Consider the following 27976-nt stretch of genomic DNA (forward strand, 5'->3'; position numbering starts at 1 on the left):
CTGAAGGTTGTTAAAGATGAATACCCTTCACACCTTAAGCATACAGCCTTCCCCTCCGCAGTGTTAAAGCAGCAAACAAACTGCCAATGTTGGAAAAATGGACACATACAATATTTCTGTCTTAACAACACAGTTGAGAAACACATGAGGAGCATTTCAAGCTTTTACAATGGTGATGAAAATGCCCTGGACAGCAGGAATAACAATCTGAGTGTACACGTGCGTCTACAGAGGCACATGTTGTATTTTCACAGATGTTCACAAGCACTCATAAATTCTTCGGAGGCTGCCGAAACCATGGTGTCACCCCTCCATCATCCAACGTCCATCTGACTGACACTCTCTGATGTCAGTCCAAGGACAGCTTCTGCATGTGTCACAGTGTTTACTGTTTATTATTGGAGAGGAATTCATTCCAGTTCAAAGAAAAGGCTAAGTATATCCCAGCTCTGACAGAAAATATCTTCGCTGCTTTTGTCTCTCAAGTCAATGACATACAGTAGCTAAGCAGAGACACTGTACGTGAGAAACAGCGACAATGCCCTTTTGGTAACTTTGTTCAAGGACAATGCCAAGTCCACAATTCTAAATAAAAACATTAACATATTTTTTACAGTTTAAAAAAACAACTGGCTGTGAAAATGTACTGTGTTGCAGTATTACAGCAGAGGCTACAATTAGTTTCTGTATAATACATATTTGTAAAATACACAAATATACATACAAATTATATCCATGTGGCTATATATATATATAACAATTTAAGAAATTAAATTGTTGATATCATAATTTGGCACAAAAGTTGTCTTTCCTTTTTTATAATGGTTGCATGGCTAAAAGGATTTACAATCTATTTCACTTTACCCACTTAGTCATTATATCCACACTACTGATGATAATTTTGACCAAATACTTAAAGTATTAAAAGTATTAAATTATAAATAAAAAAATATACATGAGTGTTTCAATACTTTCCATCCCTATACTTTAGATCTATTGTGAATAAATGTGAGTGCAACAAAAGGAGAGGCAATATGTACACATTTATTGTTTTCTTTTACATAACAACATTATCAGGCAGTACTGTGAATTCACAACTCTGAATTTGAATATATGTTAAAAACTACAGGCACTTGAAAGTTATACTGATTATTATACTTTTGACAAAACAACAGCAGAATCTTTTTTAACATTATGTATAAATATGTATTTGTTGTACCAATTTTCCCTCGGTTCTTCTATCCCTTATGCATCAAACATCTTCTTCCTGCCCTTCATATCAGACATAGCCTCCACGTTTTTACGCCAGTCACCCACCTCGTTGTTCAGTTCCTTGAGTATCAAAACAACAAAGACACACATTAGGGTTTTTTCCAGTTCAAGATTTTTTTTCTCTCTCTATGTCTGAGTAGCAGTACCTTCTCCTGTTTGATGTCCTCTTTCTTTACAGACTTGAGGTTTGCCCTCAGGTCCATGGAGCCCTTGTTTTTGGACCCGAAGAGAGCCTTAAGCATCTCGTCTGCAGACACTCTCACTTTTCTAAGAGCTGGCTTCTTGAACTTCCCTCCGAGGTCACGCACCTTTAGATTCAATTCGTGGATCTAGAAATGGTGAAAGGCAGTTGGTGACATTGTGATTACAGAACCAATTTCTCTTGTGCTACTACAACAACATCTAGTGTATCCTGGTGCATGAAATACATCTCTGTTGTTCTTGATGACTTTGGCCTCACAGTCGTACCGATCCTCGTCCACCTTATCAATCTTTTCATGAAGTTGCTTACAGAGTTTCTAAGAAAAAACAGCAAACAAATATCCACACTATAGTTGAGTATATTCACGAAACACATGATTACTGTTTTTACATAATCAATCCTGTATGGTAAGTCCTATTGTTCATAACCCATTTCACCTGAATTTCCCCCAATTCCAAACCGGAGAGCTGGAGCGGTGGAAGATTCTCTCCCAGGTACTGAACCTTATTTTCCTCTCTAGCAATTGTCTCTGCCTCCAGTTGTTCTGTTGCACGAGTCAGTAACAGGATCTGGATAATTATAATTATCATTAGAGCTCTTTTTTACATTTAATTTTGTAAAGGTAAAAAGTTAACACGGGTAGTTTACCTTCAACGATAGCTTGCGAGAGGCCGAAATCTTGCATTTGGGCTGAAAATATGACAGATGATGTCAGACATTTTAAGGTAATACACTTTTAATTACAAATATATATGTAATATTTTTTTTTAAATGTGTTCCTCTGTGGAGCTGCCTACTAACTCATGTGACTTGAAAATGTGAATTATTATGTAACTTCTTGTACTTCATCCCACAAGACATTAATGGTATTACAGTATTTTATTATACAGTATTTACCTTAAAAACTGGTACAATAAAAAAAAAAAAGCAAGCCTATATTAAACTGTAATATAAATAGTTTGATTTATTTTAGGAAAGCTGTAAAACATAATACAGGACTCACTTATTCAGACATGCAGACTCATACAAACAAAAATCATGATGTCACTATTATTCATAAAGACATTGTCAGTTCATATAAATATTATTACCTTTGGCTCTCCCTTGGGGGCAATCGGGGGTGGCATGTACTGAGGAGAAAGGGATAGAGACAATGAATTTAAGTGACATTAAACTATTTTTGGAGAATTATGCAGAGTGCAACTTACATCACTTTGATCGCCACATGGATTTTGTTGGACAAAAGAAATCAGAAATACAAGCAATGTTATTATTCTGAAACAAAAATCTTTGATAGGCTAACAAACACTATCGAAAAACAAACTTTAAACCTGTTTGAAGAAAGAACTTACTCGTCAGACATTGTTGCACCTTTGAAAAAGAAACAATAAGATTAGGATAGATCTGAAAAATAAATGAAATAGTCCAGTAAACAAAACAAAATCAGAACATGCGTCAATGTAAACAGTCAAGAATCGGAATGGCATTTAACAGCAGATGGTTTTTATATGTAGGACGTGTACCAAAGATCCCCTATTAAGAAAATGAGTCACTCCGCAATATATAGCTAGTGAAAATGGAATGCTCCAATTCCTTGCAAAGCAAGTTTCTTTTTTTTTAAATAAATGACTGACATCCAGCTGGTTTCTGTGTGTGAACCCAACATTACTATTCAGCTCTACCTCGGACTTTTTCCTAGAATTACAAAGTTTGTTTTAGCCACCTAACACAGTAGCAGCAGATTCAGATTATGTTTTTAAAACATTTATGTTTAAAAATCCGATTTGTTTGTTGGATTTTTGCTAACATTTTCATCAAATCCTCGTATTGTTGTCAGGTCTATATCGACGTAAAGGAAGACAATTGTAGTACTTTGGAAAAAGGACGTAGTGAGTCTTCTGTGTTTCTAACTATGTGACACCGCCCACCTCTCAGTCAGAAATTATTGGTCGGTCACCGGGATTAACGGGATACCACTGCTTGTTAACTCAACAGCTCTGTTGATTGACAGAATTATCGCCCCTGTCAAATAGATAGATGTCCTTAGTCTGAAACTACAGTAAAGAATATATAATTTTTGTACTGGTCATTCAAATCCTGGACAAGGATACAATGATTCTCAATACATACAGGCATTTATGTGTAGGGAAAGACCAGAAACTACAAGATTGTTCTTTGCTCCTCTGCAGAGGACACTTGTAGGCTACTCAATAACCTTTCTGGTGCTATGTCTGTCATCCAATATTTGGCATTGTTCGCCCACTAAGTCACAATCAAACCTGATGCCTCACCAGGAAACATTTTTGTCCTTTCATTTGTTGGCTGTGTTCATGCAGGGCATGTATGTTGTCAAGAGTGTGAGTTTTTGATTTTAAATTTAACCTCATCCTTCATCTCAAGTTTATAATAAACTATGTAGGTAAAAACACAGACGCTCAGACCCTCAGGACAAAAATGTAAGATCTGGCTTCAAAATGTAACTATTCACATTTTTTCACCAGACTGTTGACATGGTTTCACCATGAAACATAACAAAAGCATCAAAATCAATGTTGTTGATAATCATTGATATATCACAGACGAAAAAAAACAGTAGCATTAAGGAAACACACTTGTTTTGAATTAATATTTGGTTAAGAAGATTAGGAATGATGGAAAAAAACTTAGGTGTACAATAATATTATTAAATAAGATTTTAATGGCAGTTGTTATATTTGGCACCGACACTGTTAACCTCAAAGGATATCAGAACACATTTTTTAAAATGGGGCACAAAGGTTTAACACATGGTTGGATTACCTCTGGGACCCAGACTGCAAAAAGTTCCCATCATACACAGAACATACAGTACAGAAAAAACAAAAGACACCTTGCATTTGGTGAAGTTTCAAGTGGTGGTTTTGAGGAGTTCTGCTTAAGTTTCCTCTATACATTTCCTGGCACAAGTGCAGCAATTCTTTGTAATTATGACTAAATACAGACTTAGATTAAAACATGGGAAGTTCACTCAATCTTCTCATAATATATATTGCATGTATTGTTTTAAAACTTCATGGACAAGTTGGTGTCCCAGCATGCATTGTGGGAATGATGGCTATGCCCAAATTCAGTTGATTTATGTATGTTTTTGGACTTGGGGAACAAACAGAAACACCACAGATTATATTCAAACCAAGGACATTTCTTCGATGTGAAGTGACGGTGCGTACCACAAAAGCCATATTTCTCTCATATCCGACAGGATGTCTACAGGTTTATGTGTGACTACAAGGCAACCATGTCATGAATGTCATCACTTTAAAGACAGACAACTTTAGTGTTTTGATTTGTCTTTCTCTCTTGGGATTGTAGTGAAAAAATATGACTTAATCCGTTTGGGTCGTATGAGTGTGCTGTGTGACATGACTAGAATGTGTATATAAAGTGTGTGTATCTTCTTTATGGCACATACAGTAAATGCCAGTCCTTTAAAGGTTGGAAAGTGTTGACCTTGATGGTGTCAGCCTGCTTTGGCATGCTTCATTACTGTGGAAGTGATGATATGTTTTGTGGGCCTTCAGGAACAAAAGCATGTTGTGTTTTAAATAGAAGCAGGTTCAGGGTAGTCCCTAAATTCACGTGACGGCATGCAACGCATCTTTCACACAATATTTATTTTAGGGTTTAATAACTCCCTGATCATCATTATTTCACTTGTGAAATGAACAAGGGGCTATAATGTTAAACAGCCAGCAAAGGAAAATGTAACCTTTAAAATGGGTCCAGGTGAGACGAGGTTGCTACAATAGCACAGTTGGTCTTACATGTGTAACCTAATCTTGAGTAATGACTCCCTCTTCTCAGTTCCAGGGACGGCGCATAAATGTTGTCTACTAGATAGACACACAGATACATTCAGACCAAAAATACCAGCCTATGGTCTGATTTCTCCTCTAGACAGATGTGACATGTTAGCTTTGTGTTTTAATGAGACAAATCCACCTGGGTCATGGCTCAGTATTGGAGTATTTCACATAGGCCTTTGAAATGGAAAGATCATTCTGGGATTTCTTACGGAAGCCCAGAAAGGCAAGTTAGAAAAAAATATTCTGGCTATCCATTGTGATTGACTTTAGAAGGGTGAAACTAAAGTTTTGCAAGGATGCTTGAATAATAAGTTTCCTCTCTGAAACAGGTGGCAAAAAATGGTTTTGCGAGGATACTTACCTCTTGTGGCTGTAATGGATATTACATCAAAACCAACTGAAAAATTAAACAGTTTCACCTGCCAAATCAGATTCACAACTGTTACAAATATTTTTCAAAAACACTGTAATACATGAATTGATAAAAAGACTAATTTTCTCATTGACTTCTAAACAACTGTATGTATTTTACAACCAGTGTAGTCGACCCCCTCTCCATATTAGTGAGATTGCTGGTTCAAGGCACAACATTGGCTTGAATTTTCCGACCCGGTTACAGTGTAAATACAACATAAAATAAAATTCAAATGAAACTGAAGCAATCATTGACATAACATGACAAATAAATGTGTCATTTATATCAAATGATGAGTACCAGCTTTCTTTGATAAGTTTCTGATCAGGAAGAGGACCTTCCCTGCGCATGTCCAAGACGAACCCTAATGATGCCTTTAGGTAACTTCGTTATACTGTTTTTTTTTTTACTGTGTGTACGTAGCTACCTAAACACCACGAAAAAAAGCCTCAGTGTTCTCACAGTGCTGCTAATTTTATCCATGCGTATATTTTATTTTTTTGTGTGCTTCTTGTGAACATATTTGTTTTATAGACTAATTTTGGTCCTGTTTTTATTCCGACCAGAGAAACATTAGTGAAGCGTTTTGAATGGAAGAACGAGCATACGGGGTGTACCTGAAGGCAGCACACAGTAACCCGTGGTGGAAACTCATTCATCATGAGCTGGACCCTCATGAAGCTAGCAGTTAGCTTTACACGCTAACCACTGATATGTGTAATTAATTGATTAGTCGGTCCTTTCTTGGCCCCTACATCTATAAGCTGTAATTTCATTTGAAAATTATTTTAACGACACGCTCCTGCCTGGTGTACTAGCCACCGATTTAACGTGTCGTGTTATGGGAGATAAACGGAGGTCAGACGAGCGGTTGGCTGTCAAAAGTAGTGACAACAATAATGTCCACTTTGACAGGTTGATAGTCTAGCACTGGTAAGGATGATACTTTTTACACTTTCATTAGCAAGGATATATTATTATTACATAGCTTTGCAGTATTATTGTTAAAACATGGCCGATCCATGTAGAGCTAAGTAGATTGACTGCAATGCAGTTCCCCTAAGTGGATTTTCTTGCTAGCCTTGCTTTGCTAACACAATATTACTAACTGACAGTTGATTTCTTGTTTCTAAACGGTAGTTCAATATATATCTTTGAAGCAAGTTGATAACTCATTTAGAATTAGGCTAGAAGCGTTACATTCAGCTAAGGAAGCTAGCCTATTAGCTCATCGACATGTAAGTTAAATAAGGAGCAGTCCACACTGTCAACAACATATGGCTATTGTTAAGTGGCCCACTCAGTTCGCTGGTGTAAGTGACAGCAGCATTGACAAGTGTCTGTCCAAAACGCCTTTGAAACATTTATTATTATTATTATTATTTTATTTACAGTTCAACTTTAAAGTGAATCATGCCTGGGAAACTGAAGGCCAGAATTGTGGCAGGGCGCCACTTGCCTGTGATGGACAGAGCCAGTGACCTTACTGATGCTTTTGTAGAGGTGAGTGAAGCCTGAAGACCATGACTTGTTGTTTGCTTTATTGAAACCATTTACACCTCTAACAACATGTATTTCACACTTGGGTTCAGTATGGTTGGTACCTCACTATTTCTCTAAGAAGCTTCTTGTCTTTTGTCTTTCATTTCTCAGGTTAAGTTTGGAAACACAACTTTTAAAACCGATGTCTGTCCCAAATCCCTCAACCCACAGTGGAACTCAGAATGGTTCAAATTTGAGGTAAAAATGCACACTTCTTAAACACTTCTCTTTTAATGCATCGCACAATATAGATTCATTGCATTTGAGCATTTCCAACCAATCCCACTCTTATTTGCTCTTTTTCATCTTTCCCTCTCTTGATTTGAAGGTTGATGATGAGGACTTGCAGGATGAGCCATTGCAGGTCACAGTTTTGGACCACGATACTTACAGTGCTAATGATGCCATAGGGAAAGTTTACATTGACATTGACCCGCTGCTGTGCAGTGAGGCTGCCTCTGTCATCTCTGGGTGGTTCCCTATCTATGATACAATCCACGGTACATACAGGAAACTCATCTGACCATAATAATTGCAGACCTTTTTATATGTACCATTCCTTATTATAATGTATTTCTATTATTTGTTATTAGGTATTCGAGGGGAGATTAATGTCCTCGTCAAAGTAGAGCTTTTCAATGATTTGAACCGCTTCAGACAGTCCTCCTGTGGGGTCAAGTTCTTCTGCAGTAAGTCTTTTTGTTCACAATTGTTTGTTTACAGATAAAATGGCTTATGTAGGGCAGTTACCTAAGATGCCAAGAGGTTTTCATTTTTAGACACTTTGATATTCTATTCTCAAAGTAGGGTTTAATTTCCAATATGAACAAAAATACAAGTTTTGTCACTGCCAATAGTGTACTGTAAAACCAGGAATGATCCCTCTTTATATTCTACAAGTGGAATAAGTAGGACAAGTTTAGATAAACTTTTCTCAATTAATGTAAAATCCTTTCTTTCTACGTGGGGTTTGTCTGATTGTGTATGGTAGCCACATCCATTCCACGGTGCTACAAGGCAGCATTGGTTCACGGATTTGTGGAAGAACTTGTGGTGAATGAAGATCCGGAGTACCAGTGGATCGACCGTATCAGAACTCCTCGGGCTTCCAATGAGGCCCGGCAGAGGCTCATTTCTCTTATGTCCGGTAAGAAAATTCCCAGTGATCCCCTTTTCATTTTGGCTTGGAGAAAAATAAATGTGGTCATTCCTGTTCTGCCTTTTGTTAATATGGCTGTGTTTTACTCTTTATTTAGGAGAGCTACAGAGGAAAATAGGGCTTAAGGTACTGGAGATGGGCGGAAATGCAGTGGTGGGCTATTTGCAGTGTTTTGACCTAGAGGGAGAGTCAGGCCTGGTGGTCCGGGCCATAGGTACCGCCTGCACTCTGGACAAACTCAGCTCTGGAAGCGCCCCTAACTCCAACACACATATGCACCCTAACACAGCCCCGCCTTCCAATGCCTGCAATTCCCCTTCTAAGGATGGAAAGGAGTGAGTATGAACCATCAACACAAGCATGGACCATGCCCCATTAATGTGCAAGTTTGTGTGCAAATCGAGTTTGTGAGAATGGGGAAAGATGAACGGAGTGTGCATGAAGGGAGAGCGTGTGGATAAAAAGTAGTGAATGCTAGTGTGTGTATTGCAGTTACTCCTGTGTGTGTCTCAGAATCTTTGATTCCTCTTAGTTGTTGTTTGTTTACTGTGTCATATGTATTGCACTATGAAAACTAACAGCACACAACATATCCTGAGACACACACATGTACAGTGTACACGCAGCCACCCTCCCTCAACCGCTTCCTTGTCTGCTCATTTAGACAGCTCTTGCATTTCTTTCTGCTTCTGCATGCTTTATGCTGCGTCTTTTATTATCTAGTACTCGCTTGTTCCCATCAGCCTTTAAAATCAAGCTCGCTTTGTTCTGAATCTGTTGTCCTCATCCAGACTATAGAGTGGTTAGCTTGTGATTTCATCCAATTAGTGTAGGCTTATCTTGAGTTGAGTGCATGTTTTTCTCTATTTTGTATGTATACTATATATATATATATTTGTCAGTGCACGTGATATTGTGTATATCAGGGATACATATTTTGGTGGTTTCTGCAATGGTTGCTCCACATCTCTTCTCTTTCAGGATTTTTTAGGATACATTTCTAAAAATGTCTTTTAATGTTAGAGTTTTATCTATTCTGATAACCAATTCATAATTAAAGTACTTTTTCATGCACAAATTCCAGAAAATCAGCCTTTCAAATATAAAATGTCCTTCTTAGGATACCTTTGATTATGTGCTGGCAAAACAAGGCATTTAAAAACAACACCTTGGACTCTGGGTGTCAGGGATACATATTTGTATTATTTTCAAAAAATTCATACAGCAAATTATACAAATATTTAGTAAAGATTCTAAAGATATAAAGAAAATTATTGTTAGTTACAGATCTTTTGAAGCTGTCCCTGTTTTGGGCTTTTTTTCTTTTGTGTTTTGCATCCCTGTTGTGCATGTTTGTGTGAGACTGCGATTTTCAGTGGAGGGCTTTAAATAGAATAAGAACGGCAAAGAGAGAGAACTTTTTTTCTTTTTTGTGTCCTTTTACACTCTATTGCAATGTTGTGGTGTTGGTTCTTGTGTGCATCTCTTTCTCCCTCTCTGGCTCTCTGGCTACATTTGGATGGGACGTTTCTCACTGCTTGTGTCCAAATCGCTCCTCTGTCTTCTCCCTCTGCGTGCTGATTGGCCCAGGTCTCCCCTTGCCCACGGATGCCGCTCGACCCACAACAGCCCAGTGCATTCGGCCTGCAGCTCCCAGAGACTGTCCCAGAACTTCTCTGTCTCTGTTCCCACACTCATCTTCACTGGTACGCAGAGGCAGGGAAGGAAATAATACAAAAGAAAGACTCAAAGTTTGTAATACAAAGAGAAGTAGACCTATGTATGAAAGGAGAAAAGTGAATATATTTTTGCTGGAATTTGGTAGGTTGACAGTCCAATATTAGCACCATTCTGTAGAATCAGATATCAAGACAAAAAAGCAAGACTGACCCTTTTAACTTCTTTATAGCAAGACCAAGCATTCAATCTAGGCTGAAATCCCTCCACCTCGTGTCACTTTCCCACGATAGAGGGCGGGCAGGTTTCCCGTTGCATCCTTCTGCAAGGGCCTCTGATCTCTCCACAGTCACCTGACCTTTTCTTCCCTCCACTGGGACACATGCTTCAGCTCCTCACCCTCTGTCCAATCTCACCTTCTTGTGTTTTGCCATGGTGCGTTCTTTAGTTCAATGTTTGTGTGTGTGTCATTTTGTGTTTTTGCTTTCCATGCTTGCTTTTTTTTTTTTTGTTCTCCAACCATCTGTAGCACCTCAAACACACCTCACCCAATGCAAACAAATCATACATTAACACAGAAACCTCCCCTCAAAAAACAGCAGGATGACCCAATCCTGTGTATACACACACCCACACACTCAAGAGGGTGAGGTGGTGACTGATGTGTGTGTGTGTGTGTGTGTGTGTCATGTTCTCCTGGCAGGCCGGTATTTGGCGAGGACCTGACCCTGTCCTCCGGCCCGTCAACCCCTTTCCGAGCCCTCCCCACCACCTCCTCCTCCCCTCCCCCCTTCTCTCCCTCCAAGCCATGCAGCCGCCAGTCCTCATCATCAGATACAGACCTCAGTTTGACGCCCAAGACGGGTAAGGACACGTGGCCCCATCTTCTACTCTCATTCTGTTCCCTCCCTTCTCCCTCACCTCATTGTGGTGCTACTATGGTGGTATTTTTTTTTTCTGTTTATTTATGTTTTACATTTTTGAATGGTTCTGTTAAAATTATTTTATATTAAATCGTGCTGTAAATATTTGTTTAGCCATTTCCCATCCTCCCCCTTGTCCTCAGTGCCTGGTGTGTCTTCTTTTTTCACATTATTGGAAAAAAACAAACAATTTCTGTAAATGGGCATCATTTTGTGAAGACACACCACATCCCCCGTCATTGTTGTGGTCTTGAATAGAAGCACTGTGTCTCAGGAGGGGCTGTTGCTGATCTAAGGTCACATCTTCATTAGCAGCCATTATGGTTAATCATTGAAAAAAAGGTAAGTTTAGTCAAACACTGCCCCAAGGACATATTTCCTTTACACAGTTCAGCTGTAAACGACTGTATAGCCTGAAGACCCTTTTTACCAGAGCCGCTCCCCCAACCCCTCAGGTGGTGACCAGCAGTCCCCAAGTCGATCTCACCCCTCATTTTATTCATCAGCCTTTACTTTCTTTCATATTTCCTCTGCTCTGTCATCTATTTCTCATATTCTCTGCCCTGGCTAACGAGAACACTTCTTTTGTTGAGCATGGTGCTTAGCAAAGGAAGTGAAACTAAATTGTACATTTCATCTGATAATCAGTTTATTCTTTCTCTACGCTACTGCCCTTTCCTCCCCGTCACGTCCTTACCCCCCTCCTTGTTGTTGTGTTTTTGACTCCTCTCCTTATTGCTTTGCCTGTCCATTCTGAATATATCTGTGTTTCTCTGTGCACCCTCCATCTGTTTTTCTGCTGGATAGTGAAGCCAGTGAGAAGCAGGCCTGGGATCTTCCTGTGTCCCAGCTCCCCCACCCTCTCCACAGACACTCTGTCCTTTTCTGGTTCTGGCTCAGTGATCTGTGGTCACAACTCTGCTCATAGAGCCAGCACCCCGCCCCCTCCCTTCACCGTCCACTCAGACACTGTCTTGCTGAGAAAGAGCGTGTCCTTCACAGAGGACCTGCTGCTGGCAGCCTCCGGTATAGTAGGACCGCTGTGTGTCACAAAGTAACGGAACTTCACAACAGTGTTGGCGCCTCTCTTGTATATTGGGTCAACCGCAGAACTGTTCAGATTGACTTGACAGGTGTTATACGAAACAAATTAACCATGCATGGTGCAACTGCCCAGAGTTTATTGTGAAACAACACTACTGACTGACTTATAGTCCGACCCCAGCATGTAGTTTGATGTGATTATCATGCATACCTAAACTTTATTCTAGGTTGAATATTTATACCTGAATAGGAAAACAAAGTGTAGGGTTAAGCAGGTTTGTTTACTGTTTCAGTGTAAGGTGTTGTGTGCTACTTCAGCTGTTGCTTTTACTTGGTGTGTCAGAATAACTTAATGCTGCAATGTAAATAATCAACTGACAGTTTGGCTCTTTAGTGCATTGATGTGTGTGTTTTAAGTGGCAAAAACTGAAACTCCTTTCTATGATCAGGAATGGGCAGTGGAGGCAGCGCCGGGAAGGAGGCGGGGCCTCTGAAGACCCTGCTCAGACAGCAGACGCAGACGGCTCTCGAGCAGAGGGTACGATGACTCAACTCAACATATTCACATACATGTATTTACCAACTAAATTGCCGACATTTGAGACTGAACTATCCTGCAAGTTTTCAGCTTCATGAATTTCACATACACATACATGGTGTTTTGTTTCAGTCTGGGTCATGATTGACTAGCTGCATCACTGCAATGAAACTCATAAGGAAATAAACACTTCAAAGTCAAAGTAGTGAGCTAAACGTAGCATTTATGACAAGCTTTGACATATAGTTTGCATTAAGTGTTTCAGTCTCAGATGTCTCACAATGTCACTGTGTTGCACACTTTTTTCACACGCCTGCATTTTTTGTGAAAGATCACTAATTTACATTTAAGTGTTTAATGGGGAGTGGGTCTGTGTAAGGGCAAGTAATGTTCCCTTTCTTTGTCCTTTTGACCATTTGTGCTATTCAGGGAGCGTCCTCCTCTGGGTTATTGTTAAACGCCCGGGTATGTCCCATCAGTGTGACACTTCCTCTCTCTCCACCTATCCCCTAACACCCTGATCAACTGATGGCCACCACCACGTCTGATCAACTCCTAACCTGTCCTTCCTCTGCTGTCTGTCAATCCCAGAGCGGCAGGCTGGGCTGAGCAGCATGGCAGACGGTCCTTGTATGACCCCTGCTTTTGTATTTGCTCGGACCCCCCCGCCGCACTCTAAAAGATTCACAGACATGTTTGCCGGAGGGCTCGGAGGCTAGGAGTTGTGTTCCCTTCAAGTTTGAAGGGTTGCGTGACCGTGCGTGTGTGTGCCTTCTGTTTACTCATGTCAAACACTTCCCCTCCTTTCTGAATTCTTTTCCTGAGTCTGATTTGGTTTTCCTGTGTCAACAACGGGAATGAGCACGCTCACCTCATCCTCATTCTTGCCTCCTTGCTCCGAGTGGGAGGAGTTATCTGTTAAATTAGTAGCTATCTCCCTTGCTGGAGTACTGGACAAGAAACAAGCTTATCTAAAGTCCCATCTGACTGTCCCAGCGAAAGCCATTCATCACATCTACATGCATGTTTGGACGTCCCTCAGATTTCCTGTAAAGGTGGCCATTACTTCAAACTATACCAAGAGGCTAACAGGCAGTACAAGTATTTCCAGCTCCTCCCGTGAGTGCATGGACTAGAATTATTTGACTGGAAGCAAAGGACCAGCTTTCATGTTAGTGGACAGGATAGCATGTAAACACTTGAGTCCTGATCTTCAGCCAGGACCCTGTGTGTGTGTGTGTGTTCTTCACCTCAACTCCAAACCTAATTGATTCATTTATATAGATTTGTAAGGATTGAATCAGTGATACCAAATACAGTATGTAGGCTTTATAGTAAAAAGAAAAATTCAATCACTTCCAGATCTATTTGAAATGCTCAAGTTTGTGTCCACAAGTGTAGCCTGGAATGGAGCGAGTGGGGACTCCTCAGGGATAAACCTTGCATGGGGGACACACCATCACACTCAATCCTTGCTGCATGTTGGTACTATTCCTCACACAACAACATGTTTAAGTCTACACACACCAGTTGAAGATACAGGGCCTAGAAAAACATGTTTCTTGTAATCAATACATTTTTACTAAATGCCTTGAGAGACTACATTTAAATACATTTAAATATATTATTCTTGCACCTTCACAACCATAACATCTGACAAAATGTTAATTACCGGTAATCATGGAGCAGTCAGTGATGATCAGTAAAAAAATACTTTGGCAAGTCCAGAGTGTGTTCTCCCTTACTGTAAGTGACACAGCTGTTTTCTATCTGCAGGAGTTCCCCTTTTTCACCTTGACGTCTTTCCCTCCTGGTTTTCTGGTTCATGTCGGTGGAGTGGTCAGCGCTCGCTCTGTGAAACTACTGGACCGGATACACAACCCTGGTGAGTGCAGCGCACAAAGGCACATAACTTTCTAATGTCCATTGTCGTTGGAGCGGTATAAGTGAGCTCCTCCATTGACCTACATTGTCGTGTGTGTGTGCTGTTTTGTTGCAACTGGCTGTTACCTAATGCTGCCCATTACTATCTCTTTCTGTGTATGGTCCTAGTCCCTATCAGTTTGATTGTTTAGAAAAATTATGTTGAAAGACTTCAGTTGTGTACGAGTCCTGAAGCAGGTGAAAGCTGTTCCTGGTCACACTTTTGGGCTGCAGCTGTGTAGCCTTTTGATGGAAATTAAGTTTGCACAGGCTCTTCATCAGCTGTGTCAAGCCTGTTTTATGGATAGGGGCAACTTTCACCTTATGATTGACTGACTGGCTTGGTGGTATGTAAAGTTTGTTCTGGTCGTGTGTGTGTGTGTGTGTGTGTGTGTGTGTGTGTCTGTGTGTGTCTGTGTGTGTGTGTCTGTGTGTGTGTTGCTGTTTAATTGTGTGCTGAGGTGCTGCTCCCTGGAGGTGAGGTGCAATAGTGTTGCATGGCTCCAGTCTGTTGCCTGCTGCTTCTGTTGTCTGGTTTGGTTGGCTGCAGGTGGCGCTATGGTGAGGTACCAGGTTTTCAAATAGGATTCTTAACTTTTAAAATTAGATATAAAATAAGACAGTTGCTATTAAGGCAAGTACCTGCCTGTTAAAGGTATTGGCCTATCCGAGTCCACTATGTAGCTTCAGTAAATAATACCATTGCTAGTTTAATGGTCTTTTACAACTTTGACTTTAGGATGTTTGAAAATGTAGTGACAGGGGAGCGCTCATTAATGTTGACTGGGTTACAATAAGATGTACAGGGAAACTAATATAAGATATAAAAACACTCGATTATACTGATAATCTTCAAGGGGTCTATGCATATAATAATTAAGCCTACAGTATTTCTCTTTAACTAACTAGTGTAAACAGAATAGTTTGTCTACGTTTTTTCCTGATCCAAGATCGCAGGTTTAACTTGAATAAAGCTCTGTTCACTGTCACTATCTCCTGACTATAATAACTACAGAGCATATAAGGCACCCAGTGGAGTTTTAAGTAGCTATACATAAACAATTTGGGGCCTGTTTTGTTTGTATCATACAAGGACGCATGTAGATGATGCGAACCATCTATTAGTTTGGCGATAACTTGCAACGATTTAAAAGGTTAAAACATCAACTTTTATAAGTTTGTTACATTTCAAACATACATAAAGAAACCCTGAATGTAAACAAAATGTAAACTTCACAGGGAGTGAGGGTCTACTTGACTCAGACTGCTGCCGCATGCTCTTTTTTTGTATTATAGCTGCTCTACTCCATTTTATTTTTAACATTTTGCCTACGCCTATGCAGACTCATCCCTATTTTTCTTTTTTTTTTGTCAGTCATCTTCTTTTTCGATTGTATTAGAAGGCCAGACTATAGTTGGTACTTTTTATAGTGTCTGTGAGTTCTGTCTGTCTTTGCATAGTGATTGTGGAGTGCTGCTGTTGTGCTGTGCTTGTTTGTTAGACTGTCTCTCTTTTTCTTTTTCTCTCTTTTCTGTACTAACGGTGTGTTCTGGCCCAGCCTTGGGTAACACACGCTCATACAAACTGCTAGACTGGAATAGTGTCACTGCAGGTATTTTCCCCCTTTTACTGCTCTCACCCACAGGAGTTATGGCAGCTCACTGGAGTGAGTTTTGTGCCCTCTTAGCATGCACCCAACACTGATGTTGTGAGAATAGCTAGCCTAAATATCCACAAAGAAATTCACCAAAAGCCTGACAGTGTTTCACTGAAAATTGATAAATTCAGTGAGCTGCCATTCTCCACTCTCTAATCTGTGTGAGTGTGTGCTGGGCTGAGTTGAGCATGCGCTGTGTCCCCACCCCACCCCATCAAACCTGGCCTGGCTCTCCCCCCTCCCTAGCTCATCCTGCTGCACCGAAGAGCTACATCTCTTCCCCTAACGTTGTCCCCGCGTTGTTCTAATGCTTCCTGAATCAGCATCGTGGTCAAACCTGTCTAGACCAGAGGAGGTTTAGGAGGTTTACTGTGTGACAAAGAGCCACTGACCAGGCATGTGCATCCCTAACTCACTGGGCCGTATTCATACTGAGAAAGAGTGAGAGAGAAGGAGGGATGGATGGATGCATGGAAGGAGGGGTGATTTTATGGGTGGCATTTGAGGAAAATAAAAAAATGGATTTGGGATGAATGATTGGGATGGAAGGAAACATGAGCTTGGGAAATGGAGGAAGTATGCCATCACCTAGTATTATCTAACTCAACAACTGCACTAGATTTAATGGACTCTGGTGGATGAATATGGCCCTTCTCTGCCCATGAGCGTACACATGGTCATGACCGTGCACGTTGGTGAGCCTGTGCCTGTGTGACTTGCTGCTTCTGGTTTAAAGGAATCCACTTTGTGGGCCTGATGCCTGGCCATCAGTCATTATTGTTCATCTGTTCTCCAAGTCTTCCCCTCATTCATTCCTCCCCTGTCTTACCCAGAAGCTCTGTCTCTCTCTCTTCTTTTTTTTGGGCTCTGTCAGCATGTGGCCCTCGCAGGGAGTCATGGGGTGTGGCTCAATACTCTAATGTAGCTCCTTTCATGTGTTCTTTGTTCAGTGACCCAGAAATTAGTGAGATCAAACTCACAACTGGCAACGATTAGGCTCTCACAAAGGATTTAATGTAACAGAGGTGGAGCTTAGTCTCATGAGATTATTGAAACCCACCCATGGTTTAGCCTAATTATGATGAAGGCTCAATTCCTTTGAATTCGAAACAATTTTGAACAAGGTATAAAAACTAATCGCATCAAGCACTTTTTTTTGTAATTACTCTTTTACCATCTAGGTGGATCTTCTTTCTATAGTCAGAAAACCACAGCCACAACACGGCTGGTGACCGTATCTCTCATCAGTGTCCTTTTGTTCTGAAAGGAGACATAAAGAATAGAGAGACAAAACTATTTTAGATCATGTGCATTTAAAAACACACAAGTAAACTTACCATTGACTCTGCCTTCATCATCATCCTTAAAACTCTCATTTCATCATTCTTAATATTACTTTGTTTCACTAAATGATACTTGGTTTTGGCTTGCTTTGAAACACTGTTTAATTCATATTTCATCAGAAGAGTGTAATATTATAATGTGTGTTTATTTTCAGGTAAATCAGATTAGATACAGGCTAGTCATATTTCCTGTTTTAGTGTTTGTACTTGTCAGGAAGTATTCTTTTTTTAATATAACGACAACAGTGCGCTAGGTGTAGCTTTACTGTTAATAACAGTAGCCAGACTCCAGTGTTCAGTGAGGTTTTATTAGATAATTCTTCCACCTAGCTGGTTTGTAAACACTGTCTGATTCTGAGTTTTGTGTTTTCCAGATGAGCCAGAGACTCGCGATGCCTGGTGGGAGGAGATACGCCAGGAGATCAAATCTCATGCCAAAGCTCTTGGTTGCCATGCTGTGGTGGGGTACAGTGAGAGCACTAGCATCTGGTATGTAGTAGTACACACACATGAACAAATATTTCGTTTTTCTGCCTGCTTTGCTCGATGTTGATGTTAATTTTATAAACCAGGTAACATGTTCATGTCGTGTTCTCATCTTCTTCCCTTTCTTCCTCTATCTTGCATTTACTCAGTGAGGAAGTGTGTATCCTGTCAGCATCAGGCACAGCAGCCATCCTGAATCCTCGATATATGCGTGAAGGCTGCCTTGATATTGTTATCACCGACCACAGGTTGATATGATTCATGACTGACTGATTTTAATCTTTGTTTGTTTACACTGTATGTCCGCACAGCTTGGATTGAGATTCTGAGGATGATACCAGATGGTGTGTGTGTTTCTGCAGGTTTGAGGAGCCGTCTCCCCCGAGTTGTGGCTTCTGCCACATCCCCTACGATGAGCTCAACATGCCCTTTCCTGCCCAGCTCACATACTGCTACCACTGCAGGCGACAAAAGGTCTCAAATATATTCACCTTGTTTGCCTTAATCTCGACTCGCACATGTAAATAGTTGTGCTGTTCATGTGGTGGAAAAAAGCAAGCGTTATTTGTAATAATTGTTATGTGTCTTCAAGGTTCCTGATGTGCTGTTTACAACAATTGACCTGCCACCTGAAGCAGCTGTCACAGGAAAGGGCTGCCTTATCCAGGCCAGGTAAAACATGTCACAGCTGCATGGCTTCAAGCCCTTTTAAAACTGATTTCCAACAGAAGAAACACTAAAGCCGGATCATAAACAAACTCCATTTTAATAACAGTAACAGGATTTTTTAAAGTAATAGATAGTGAAGTCAAATGTCACATTCAAAAATGAATTATAAAAATAACACTTTAGTCATTTATGATATGAATTCCCTCGAATTCAGCATTCACACACGTGTAATCCGAACACACTGTAGGGTTCATACTGTGGCAGCTTGAAGGCTGACCACAAAAAAATGTTGATAAAAGTGAGTTAATGCCAGTGTCTTTTTGTCTTGTAGGCTGTGTCGTTTAAAAAAGAAGGCCCAGGGTGAAGTGAATGCGACGGCCATCTCCAACCTGCTGCCGTTCATGGAGTACGAGCTGCACACTCAGCTGATGAACAAACTCAAGCTGCGGAGCATGAACGCTCTGTTTGGCCTGCACATACAGATCAGTGTCGGAGAGAACATGCTCCTGGGTCTGGCAGTAGGTTGACATTTAAGAGTGAACAGCTTAATCAGCCATTTATGTGGGCGCTGCAACATTGTCCTTAAAATGCGTGTGTGGTCAGTCTGCTACAGGAGTGTACCTGACAGCCCTGCCGGCTCCAGGGGCCATCCAGATAGCGGGGAAAACTCCTGGTGAGATGAGCAATGATCACCACATCCTCACCATTCAGAAAAGGATCAATGACACCATTGCCAAGAACAAAGAGCTCTATCAAATAAACCCTCCGGTGAGACCCGAAACACATGCAGTAGATTAATATATGGAAGACAAGCGTTGTGATGCAAGTTCTACCCTATCATGCCGCTGCTAAGTAGGTTTCTACAATTCTATATTTTAACTCAACAGTAGCTACAGCACCAAGTGGGTGTTAGCTTTAATAAATACATTATTTGCTGTTACTAGAAAGCTTGTGGAACCCAACAAGTTTAAAATGGTGTTTGTAAGATGTGTTAAAAACTTTGAATACACACTGATTATATATTATTATTTGACCTTTTATCCTAGGTCAAATTTACATTTTTATGTGGTATAGGGCTTAGTTGTCAGAATTTTACCTACAGTTGTTACTTAAGAAGTGTGTCTGTCACATACAGTGCCTGTGGGGTACATTTCGAGCTTAAGCCTTTCCATTGTTTTGGGTATACTTCTCTCTTTGTTAAAATCATGTATCATACATTATATAGTCTGTTCTTTGTAAATCGTGATAAACTTACCCCTCTTGTCTCTCTCTGGTTATTAAAGAAATTATTTGCCCTGGACCCTGAGGTGTTCTGCGGCATAAACATGGTACTGAGCACGGCGACTTTTAGCTGTGAGACGCAGCAAAGCATGACAATTATTTCACTGTATTAATCACAATACTACACTGCTTTTACTATACCTGTATAACCACTGGGGTAATTTGGGAGCAGTTAGAGGTGTACTCCAGAGTCACTTCTCAAGGGCAAACCACTGTAGACTCATCTGTATTTGTGTTGATGTACTCGACAATACATCTACCCAGCCCATTCAAACTCACCTGTATGTTATGGGGTGTGTCTGTCTGTGTATGTGGCACTCCTTAACATTGTGTGTGTGTGTGTGTGTGTGTGTGTGTGTGTGTGTGTGTGTGTGTGTGTGTGTGTGTGTGTGTGTGTGTGTGTGTGTGTGTGTGTGTGAGAGATGATGCAGCCATCACTTCAGTGAGTGTGAGCATGTGGTGTGCTATTAACATAGACGTTATACTAGATTTACAGCCCAGGAACATGTGAGATGCAGACGTGCGCTGCTGCTGTATTCTGCTGTTCGCTTTGACATCCAGTCTGCTCAGGTTATCCCTTTGCTTTGCAGGAGCTGACAGAGGAGGTTGTTGGTTCTCCGATTCCTGAGCCCAGGCAACGATCCAGACTTTTCCGCTCCCACTCAGAAAGCTCAGATGAACAGTCAGAACTGGACCTCTCCCATGGCAAGAAGGATGCTTTTGTCCTAGAGGTGTGTATCAATACAACAAAAAAAAGTTTATACGCAATTATTTCAATGGACAAGTGAAAGGATTTGCTGTCATTTCCATTAGATTGATGACACTGACGCTGTGGAGGACATCCACTCCCTCCTCATTGATGCTCCTACCCCCACAGGTACTGTATACTCTCATTTATTGAATTTAACAACAACATGTGTTGTATTTTAGTATACTTAAAGAAGCAATATTGCTACGCCCATACTCTTTTTCACACCGAATCCTCACATCTTGCAGCCCTAAAGTGAATCATTACGCACTCACTGCACTCTGATAACAAATGTCCAATGTCTTTGCCTCTTCAACTTTTGCCATTCCATGTTTAGGTTTCTACAGCTGCAACACTGAGACCATGCCTGGGATTTTCAACTGGACTTCAGGAGTTCAGGTTATTATTAATAATTAAGTGTAACATCCTTCACAGTTCACAGCAGATCTTCTGTTATCTTAACCAAACAATTTTGGGGGCCTTTTTTGTTCAATTGTATTGTGGCATTGACGTGTAAAGGCTGTGTTTTTTAGCAGCTACAGGAAATTAAAATAGCTGTCATTCAGGAAATGTATACTTTTTGTTATTTCATGTGTTTCTTTCACTGTCTTGCAGATGTTTACATCCGTGAGGGTATTCAGGTTGAGTAATGCCAATCTTACAAACCAAGGCTTGAACAAGATCTTCACAGACCTTTGTGAGAATCTGCTTAAGGTACGAAGCCAGTATTTATCAGTTGGTAATTACGGCATTTTTGGTGCAGTACTTATTTAATGAGCATGTGTGAGACTGTTACACTCTATATATTGGTCTCTGTATTGGTTGTGTTTTGAATTAAGAGTTTCATGTGAATTAAATGTGTTTGTTTCAGAGTTTTTACTTCAAGTTGCGCTCAATGATCCCCTGCTGTCTGTGTAAGCTCAACTTCACTGTAGCAGTACCAGAAGAGGAACTCATACAGGTGAGAGGTTTCAGGCCATTTCTGGTTTGTCCACTAGCAACAAAACTGAATTGCAATCAAAACGTTTCTCATATCTACTAATGTGCCTCCGTCTGTCTGTCCGTCTTGCAGGTTGCAGTTACAGCCGTTGCCATGACGTTTGACAAAGACCAGAATCAGGAGAAGCCAGCAGACAAGCCTGCCACCAAAGGTAAAGGTTTTTAATGTTTTAGGGGATGTTTTTAATGTTTTCTTCTCATCCAAAGCCAGTCAATACCTTCACCATACCTTTGCTAAACGTATGCATCTGTGGGGGTTTTGTACAATGCAGGGTTAGTCTTTTGTTTAAAGAAACATTTGCATTGCAGAATACTGTGCAACTACAAATATTTATTCATATTTAATCACTGTAAATGTGATACATATGTTTTGTTTGTGGCTTTTCTAATAAATTAGAACATTTGAATTAAAATAAGCTATCTACTGTATCTTTGAACACTTTAAACGCTCCTTCTCTGAGCTGTGATAGGCTATCTACTGTATCTTTGAACACTTTAAACGCTCCTTCTCTGAGCTGTGATAGGCTAGTATCAGTATTGAACAAACCCCTCGAACTACTTGCTTTATTTCAGTAGTGGTGAATTAGGAAAACTGAACAGTACCACAGAAAAAGAAACTTCACTTTGTGTTTGAGATCCAGAGCACCTGATTTATTCTAATGTGCTGCTTTTCAGGAGGAGGTGAGACTGAAGAGCAGCTGCAGTTTCCCATGGAGTTATGTGCAGATGCAGCAGCAGGCAACACTCAGCAAGCATCCAAAATCTCAGGTAGCCATTTTTACATTTTTATTTTTAAATTGCTTCCTGACCACCTCCTCTATCCGGCTTGAATAACAGGCACTGCCCATCTCCTCCACTAACAACTATAGGTACAGTCTCTTTACTCACCCCATCCGCAAAGCTCTGCCACAATCAGCTGGTTATGGTTCGTTTACCAGGTAAATACACAGTGTTGGGTCATGGCCCAGTGTGATCTGTTTGAAGTGAACTTAGATGGTCGTGTGGTGTTGTCTAGATGAGATGTCATGCTCGTAAAGCAGCATGGCTTACTTTTCATTCACTTAAATTGAACAATGAGCAAGCAACTTATCCCTGCTATAGTACTCACTATAAAAGGAACATTTGGATGTACAAAAGATTCATATGAGGAGGGGAAAGCTAAGTAACACATGCTGTGTAGGCCTTGTGGCAAGGGCAAGGGACTGTTCCTGAAGCCTTTTCGCTCCCTGCCAAGCGCAAAGTTAGATTTTGATGTGCGTGTGTGTGTGTGTGTGTGTGTGTGTGTGTGTGACAGGTGTCCCAGAGAGCACCAACGTCTCATCCAGAGGTGAGCCTCTTTCCCCTCAATCCTCTCTCCCTGCTACCTCAACTACTACACTTCCCTGTTTTGAACTTTCATCCTTTTTACCTCGGACAGAGTTATCCTGCATCACTCCCAAACCTCATCCACTTTTGTTCTTTTCTGTTTGTTGTATTTGTCCTGTTTTCTTTCTTTTTTGTTCTCTTGTTGTCGTTGTTGTTGCGTTTGTGTGTGTGTGTGTGTGTGTGTGTCTGTGTGTGTGTGTGTGTGTGTGTGTGTGTGTGTGTGTGTGTGTGTGTGTGTGTGTGTGTGTGTGTGTGTGTGTTTGTGTTCTCTCCAGCTGCCTCCGTTGATTACGGTTCCTTTGCAGACAGATGCAGCACCTGGCTAGAGCTGCTTAGGCTGAAAGCTCACACCATAAGACGAGGATCAGTTAAGACAAGTAGGAGGACACAGTCTCTAGCACACTCCGGTGATGATACTCACAAATACAGAACACAGTTTCATGAACATTGTCACACACACCCACACACACGCACACACACACACATGCACATGCCCACACGCACACACACACACAAAAACAAAAAACACACTCACAAACCCCTCCATGCATGCCGCTGGGGGCGGAGCATCGTAAATGAAGCGACAGCTTTAAGCTAGAGTTTGAACGTTGAAGCCCCGCCCCTCAGAGGGATCCACAATCAGCTGCTTGGCTTTGAAATGCCTGTAGCTTTGGCAACTATGATGACAAACTGTATCTGTAAGGGTTAAATGGATTGATGACAATAACTGGAGGAATTCCATTGAATTGATTCTCTGCACTTGCATGAGTGAATGTACCTAAGCTGAGATGACATGATTTTAGGATAAACTGTACACAAAGAAATTGGGACATACAATGTGGTAGAGATCAAGGTGGGTTGGGCAGGGCGCATTGCTTTTCTGCAAGAACTGGTATGATTTTCACTACTGTGCGCATAAGTGAACTTACAATCTAACGTGTGGCTCTGAAGGTTCCTGGTTTGATGGATGTAAGCCACGTCAGGTAAATTTGCAGTAAGATGATGGAGCATCTTTCACACTCTGGCTCGTGTACATGTGCCCAGCTCAGCTCATAGCAGTCTATGTCCGTCTCCATTTCCCAAACCTCTTTCACAAATGCAAAAATATCAAAAAATTCTCTCATGTACTTCACTGTACAGCAAAAACTGTACACTTGTAAGCATACACAGCTGTGTCCAGGTCTGTCTGTCTGTCTGCAGACACTGTTTAACTGTCTTGTCTGTTTGCTTCAACTGCACTATATGCATGGCAGCGCACGCTTTCCAAGGGATTGTCTTGGCACCACACATCCTCACCACTGCATGTCAAGGCATACACGCACACAGACAACTGACATACTCGCAGATAGGTGCACACGTGTAAGTCCTGTCGTGAGAACGCTAACAGGATTGTATTTTTGCACGAACATTTCACATTCATGTTTCTTTCTGCTTTAAAGTTCATATATTTTATTATTTTTACCACGTTTTTTAGTATTTTCTGGTATCTCCGTTCCTTTTCGTCTTTTTTCCTCTTTCTCTCCTCCTGTTTCTTTTCACAACTCCCTGTTTTGGACCTCTGCCTGCTCTGTCTGAACTTACAGTCTCGTCCTTGGAGCGCTGCAGTCCACTGCCTGAGGGACGGTCTCGTTCACTGCGCTCCTCACGCTCGTTTGGGAGCAGTTCAGTCGCCGTGGTGAAGATGACGCCGCTCTCCTTCCTCCCTGGGACACGCATTATCAAGTACCTTGGGATCATCAACATGTTTTTCATAAGAGAGACAACATCGTTACGCGAGGTATGACTTCAAAGCCGAGCTACACATGCAAAGGCCCCAGGATCTTTGTTCAAGTGTAGACATAACTGAAATGTGTGTGTTTGTCCTCTGCAGGAAGGTGGTGTCAGTGGCTTCCTCCATTCATTCATAGCAGAGGTGTTTGCAATGGTTCGAGCCCATGTAGCAGCCCTGGGTGGGAATGCAGTGGTGTCCTACAGCATGAAAGAGTGTATGTTGATGGAAAATCCAAACAAGAACCAGGTACTCCCACATAAACACAAGTATTTACCTATTACAGTCCATATGTAGGTCTGTCATGATAACTACTTATGACATATCATAACTATCGTTTATTTTCCCAGAAAGCATTCCAACAAGTACATTTTAAAACCTGATATAATACTTTCAAGTACACCGTTTAGAAACCACTTAACTCTTGACAATATTCAGTCAGCATTGTGAAGAAGATATTAAAAGATCCAAACTTGATACATCAAACATAAAAGTATATATTTTTTAAACAGAGCGAGCCCTTTTTATCCCATTGATCACCACAGCCTCAGGCAATTACAAGGCTGTCTCCTTAAATCCTTAGGTCATACACACTACAGGTCATACACAACCAATCCTGTTTTTAAATGGTTTTTTTTTACAAGGTGCAAATTATGAACATAATGTTCCCACACCAGAACTGTGGACACTCTTTTCATGCTGTAGGTAACAAAGGTTATTAACGTAATTACAGGCCTACATGTAAACACAATAACTTACTCTCTGCATCCACTCCACAGGTCTCTTTGTTCTTCTTATCGATTCATCTTTGTGTCTTTTTCCCCACCCCCCAAGGCTCAGTGCCTGATTAATGTCAGTGGAGATGCCGTCATCTGTGTCAGGGAGACGGACCAGGAGCCAACTCCCTCAACCACAAATATCGGACAGATCTGCCCTAGTGGAACCGATGTGACTACATGACAGTGAAACACTGAGCCGCAGCTTGTTAGCAGGACACACTATCTGAGTGAAAAAGCTCTTTGAGTCTAGCCGTCCAAATATGAGTCATTTATGTCTGCCTTAAAACTCTGTAAAAAGATCCAAAGGTTTGGACGCAGGCAACATAGAAAAAGTAATCACACATACAAAAAAAATGCAGTCTGGATTAATATGGGAGTCTCTGTGTTTTTTTAAAATGTTAAACATTAGAGCATTTGTGCAGCAGGTACTGATGTAGCTCTTTGGGAATTAAATAGTGTGAGTGTTTTTAAACACAAGTGGATGTCTCTGTATTTTGCCCATGTATTACATCCGTCCATGTTGGTGAAACTCAAAGATAAACTATGTTGGAATTTACTTTGAGTTTGGGTAGGAGTGTGAGGCAGCTACTGTAAGACTAATGGGTCCATCCACAGCTCACAGGAAAAGTCATGGCCTTGTAAAAGAAAAGGCCCTTGTCAACCATCAGTTAATTTGATTGATTTGGGTTTTCAAGCAGCTTGCAAATTTAAAGGCCCGACTTCAACAAAGCTGGTGCTCTTCCTCAAAATGGAAATTGCTCACGAGAATGAAAATTTGAAGTGAAAAAAAACACAGACCATGTGATGCCATTTTGTTAAAATTATCTTTGTGTTCATTGGTGTCCAGTTCTAATGTCCAAAGAATGGTTTTGTATGACTTGTGTTGATAGATAATCTTCTTAATCAGTTACAGTATTGCTCACAGGCAGCATCCTACAGTGTCAAGTAATGATGTCATCTATAATAAATAAACAAAAACAGGCCAGTATTTCTGGTGTATGCACATATTTTTGAAGGGCAATATTTTTCCTTTAGGACAGCCATTACTGTGTATTCAAGTGACTATTTTATAGATAAAAACTATTAGATTTTTGTATTGCTTAATTTTGAAATCGACAAATCAATGTGTATGCCTTTTATTTACTAACAGCAGGAGTGAGGGAGCTAATGGTTATGGGAATAATGTTGCACTTTGGGGTCGAGCAGCAGGGATGTTTTATATGGCAAAGACTTTGAGATCATTTTGATTACTTAAAACGAAAGCACTTTGACTGAAGCAACTCCTCCATCACATGTAGCTTTAAGATCAGTTACTCTTCTTGATGCATCATGCTATCACTGTCAGATTTCACACACCTTTGTCAATCTTTATTACTTTTGCTCTTGTACTGAATATAATCCGAATCTGTCCGGATTTGATATTTATGTCAAATGCTGGAAACAAGCATTTTATGGTGTAGGTGCCATATACAAAAACAGTGTAAATGTTCTCTAAAATCAGATTTTTAGTATTTTTGTAATATAAAATGTATAAAACCTTCAGCTCATTTTGCCTGTAAAATGAATTTCTTGATGTTTTGACTCAGCGACAGAAATTAATGGTACTCTAATCTGTTGGTGATGAGTTTCAGATATCTGTGTCTAAAACTTGAATGTACATACTAAAATGCTTTTGCTTCCTGACTAGCAGCATGCAGATTCATTTTTTAGTGCCATTATTAGGTATGCTTGCCTGGTAGTTCTTGCACAATAAACTCAGTCAAACCAAGATGCATCTGTTTGATCATTTTTGAGGAAAAAAAACTGCCCTGACACACTGTAGTTCCACTGCTGTTCAATACCATTTCATTTTTTGTTGGCTGTATATAGTGGGCCATTGGCTGAAATTATTGTACCTATGCAATCAATTTACCCAAAAGAAGGACTTTTTATTTATGTTTGGAAGTTCAAACATTTTTGGTCAAACTATAAAGATATTAAATCTATGACTGTTTTCTGGCTGTGAGTTGAGTGACACAGCGTAATCCTGATTGGTTGGGTGGAGGGAGGGAGGGTCCTTTACGAGAGAGCTAGCGGAGTTGTGTGTCTCTTGTTTTGGCGTTGCGGCTATTAGTAACTTGTTGTCGGTGACTAATAAATTCATGGAGCAAAGAAAGAAAAAGCGTCATTGAGTTGCTGTAGCGAGACGCTAAAATAATAACGGATTCAAACTTGAGGGATCAATAAATCAAACACAAAACGTTCTCCAAACACATACGGCATCTCTGCTTAACAACCAAAGTAAGGTTGACAAGGAGCTTCAACCTGATTTCTAACGAAACAAGTCGATACACGCCGTCC

At 40.6% G+C, this 27976-nt stretch overlaps 2 protein-coding genes across 5 annotated transcripts; one reads left to right on the plus strand and one right to left on the minus strand.

Moving 5' to 3' along the window:
* Positions 1 to 1024: 1024 nt before the first annotated feature.
* tnni1c (troponin I, skeletal, slow c) lies at positions 1025 to 2989 on the minus strand. Of its 2 annotated transcripts, none has more exons than XM_063896485.1 (7): positions 2823 to 2989; positions 2566 to 2604; positions 2123 to 2164; positions 1912 to 2043; positions 1701 to 1790; positions 1419 to 1601; positions 1025 to 1332 (listed from the first exon to the last, which is right to left on the minus strand). In XM_063896485.1, exons 2-7 carry the CDS (start codon positions 2599 to 2601, stop codon positions 1246 to 1248), a joined length of 570 nt encoding a protein of 189 aa, XP_063752555.1. In that variant the 5' UTR covers positions 2602 to 2604; positions 2823 to 2989; the 3' UTR covers positions 1025 to 1245. The 2 variants fall into 2 exon arrangements, with proteins under 2 accessions (XP_063752555.1, XP_063752561.1); XM_063896491.1 differs by having other exon boundaries at positions 2683 to 2949.
* A 3394-nt stretch (positions 2990 to 6383) lies between these two features.
* Positions 6384 to 27404, plus strand: c2cd5 (C2 calcium dependent domain containing 5). 3 transcript variants are annotated; one of them, XM_063904770.1, is made up of 30 exons: positions 6384 to 6667; positions 7129 to 7237; positions 7388 to 7474; positions 7605 to 7776; positions 7870 to 7965; positions 8268 to 8423; positions 8533 to 8770; positions 10816 to 10976; positions 12529 to 12617; positions 14394 to 14502; positions 17916 to 18030; positions 18177 to 18275; positions 18390 to 18501; positions 18620 to 18699; positions 19028 to 19214; positions 19300 to 19464; positions 19980 to 20024; positions 20568 to 20708; positions 20791 to 20854; positions 21063 to 21124; positions 21341 to 21439; positions 21597 to 21686; positions 21798 to 21876; positions 22400 to 22492; positions 22594 to 22662; positions 23019 to 23051; positions 23365 to 23496; positions 24673 to 24866; positions 24960 to 25106; positions 25692 to 27404. In XM_063904770.1, exons 2-30 carry the CDS (start codon positions 7148 to 7150, stop codon positions 25815 to 25817), a joined length of 3330 nt encoding a protein of 1109 aa, XP_063760840.1. In that variant the 5' UTR covers positions 6384 to 6667; positions 7129 to 7147; the 3' UTR covers positions 25818 to 27404. The 3 variants fall into 3 exon arrangements, with proteins under 3 accessions (XP_063760840.1, XP_063760847.1, XP_063760856.1); XM_063904777.1 differs by lacking the exon at positions 19980 to 20024; XM_063904786.1 differs by lacking the exons at positions 19980 to 20024; positions 22594 to 22662.
* Positions 27405 to 27976: the final 572 nt, after the last annotated feature.

The sequence above is a fragment of the Eleginops maclovinus genome, chromosome 2, assembly GCF_036324505.1.
Source record: "Eleginops maclovinus isolate JMC-PN-2008 ecotype Puerto Natales chromosome 2, JC_Emac_rtc_rv5, whole genome shotgun sequence".
NCBI lineage: Eukaryota > Metazoa > Chordata > Actinopteri > Perciformes > Eleginopidae > Eleginops > Eleginops maclovinus.

What these genes read in the sequence shown, in the direction of transcription:
- tnni1c (XM_063896485.1), bottom strand. Translation starts at nt 2,601, where the DNA reads ATGCCACCCCCGATTGCCCCCAAGGGAGAGCCAAAG. An exon ending in CTCGCAAGCTATCGTTGAAG is followed by an intron (nt 2,044 to 2,122) that starts GTAAACTACCCG and finishes ATAATTATCCAG; the next exon opens with ATCCTGTTACTGACTCGTGC. An exon ending in TCATCAAGAACAACAGAGAT is followed by an intron (nt 1,602 to 1,700) that starts GTATTTCATGCA and finishes CACCATTTCTAG; the next exon opens with ATCCACGAATTGAATCTAAA.
- c2cd5 (XM_063904770.1), top strand. Translation starts at nt 7,148, where the DNA reads ATGCCTGGGAAACTGAAGGCCAGAATTGTGGCAGGGCGCCACTTGCCT. An exon ending in TATCTATGATACAATCCACG is followed by an intron (nt 7,777 to 7,869) that starts GTACATACAGGA and finishes ATTTGTTATTAG; the next exon opens with GTATTCGAGGGGAGATTAAT. An exon ending in AAAATCCAAACAAGAACCAG is followed by an intron (nt 25,107 to 25,691) that starts GTACTCCCACAT and finishes CCACCCCCCAAG; the next exon opens with GCTCAGTGCCTGATTAATGT.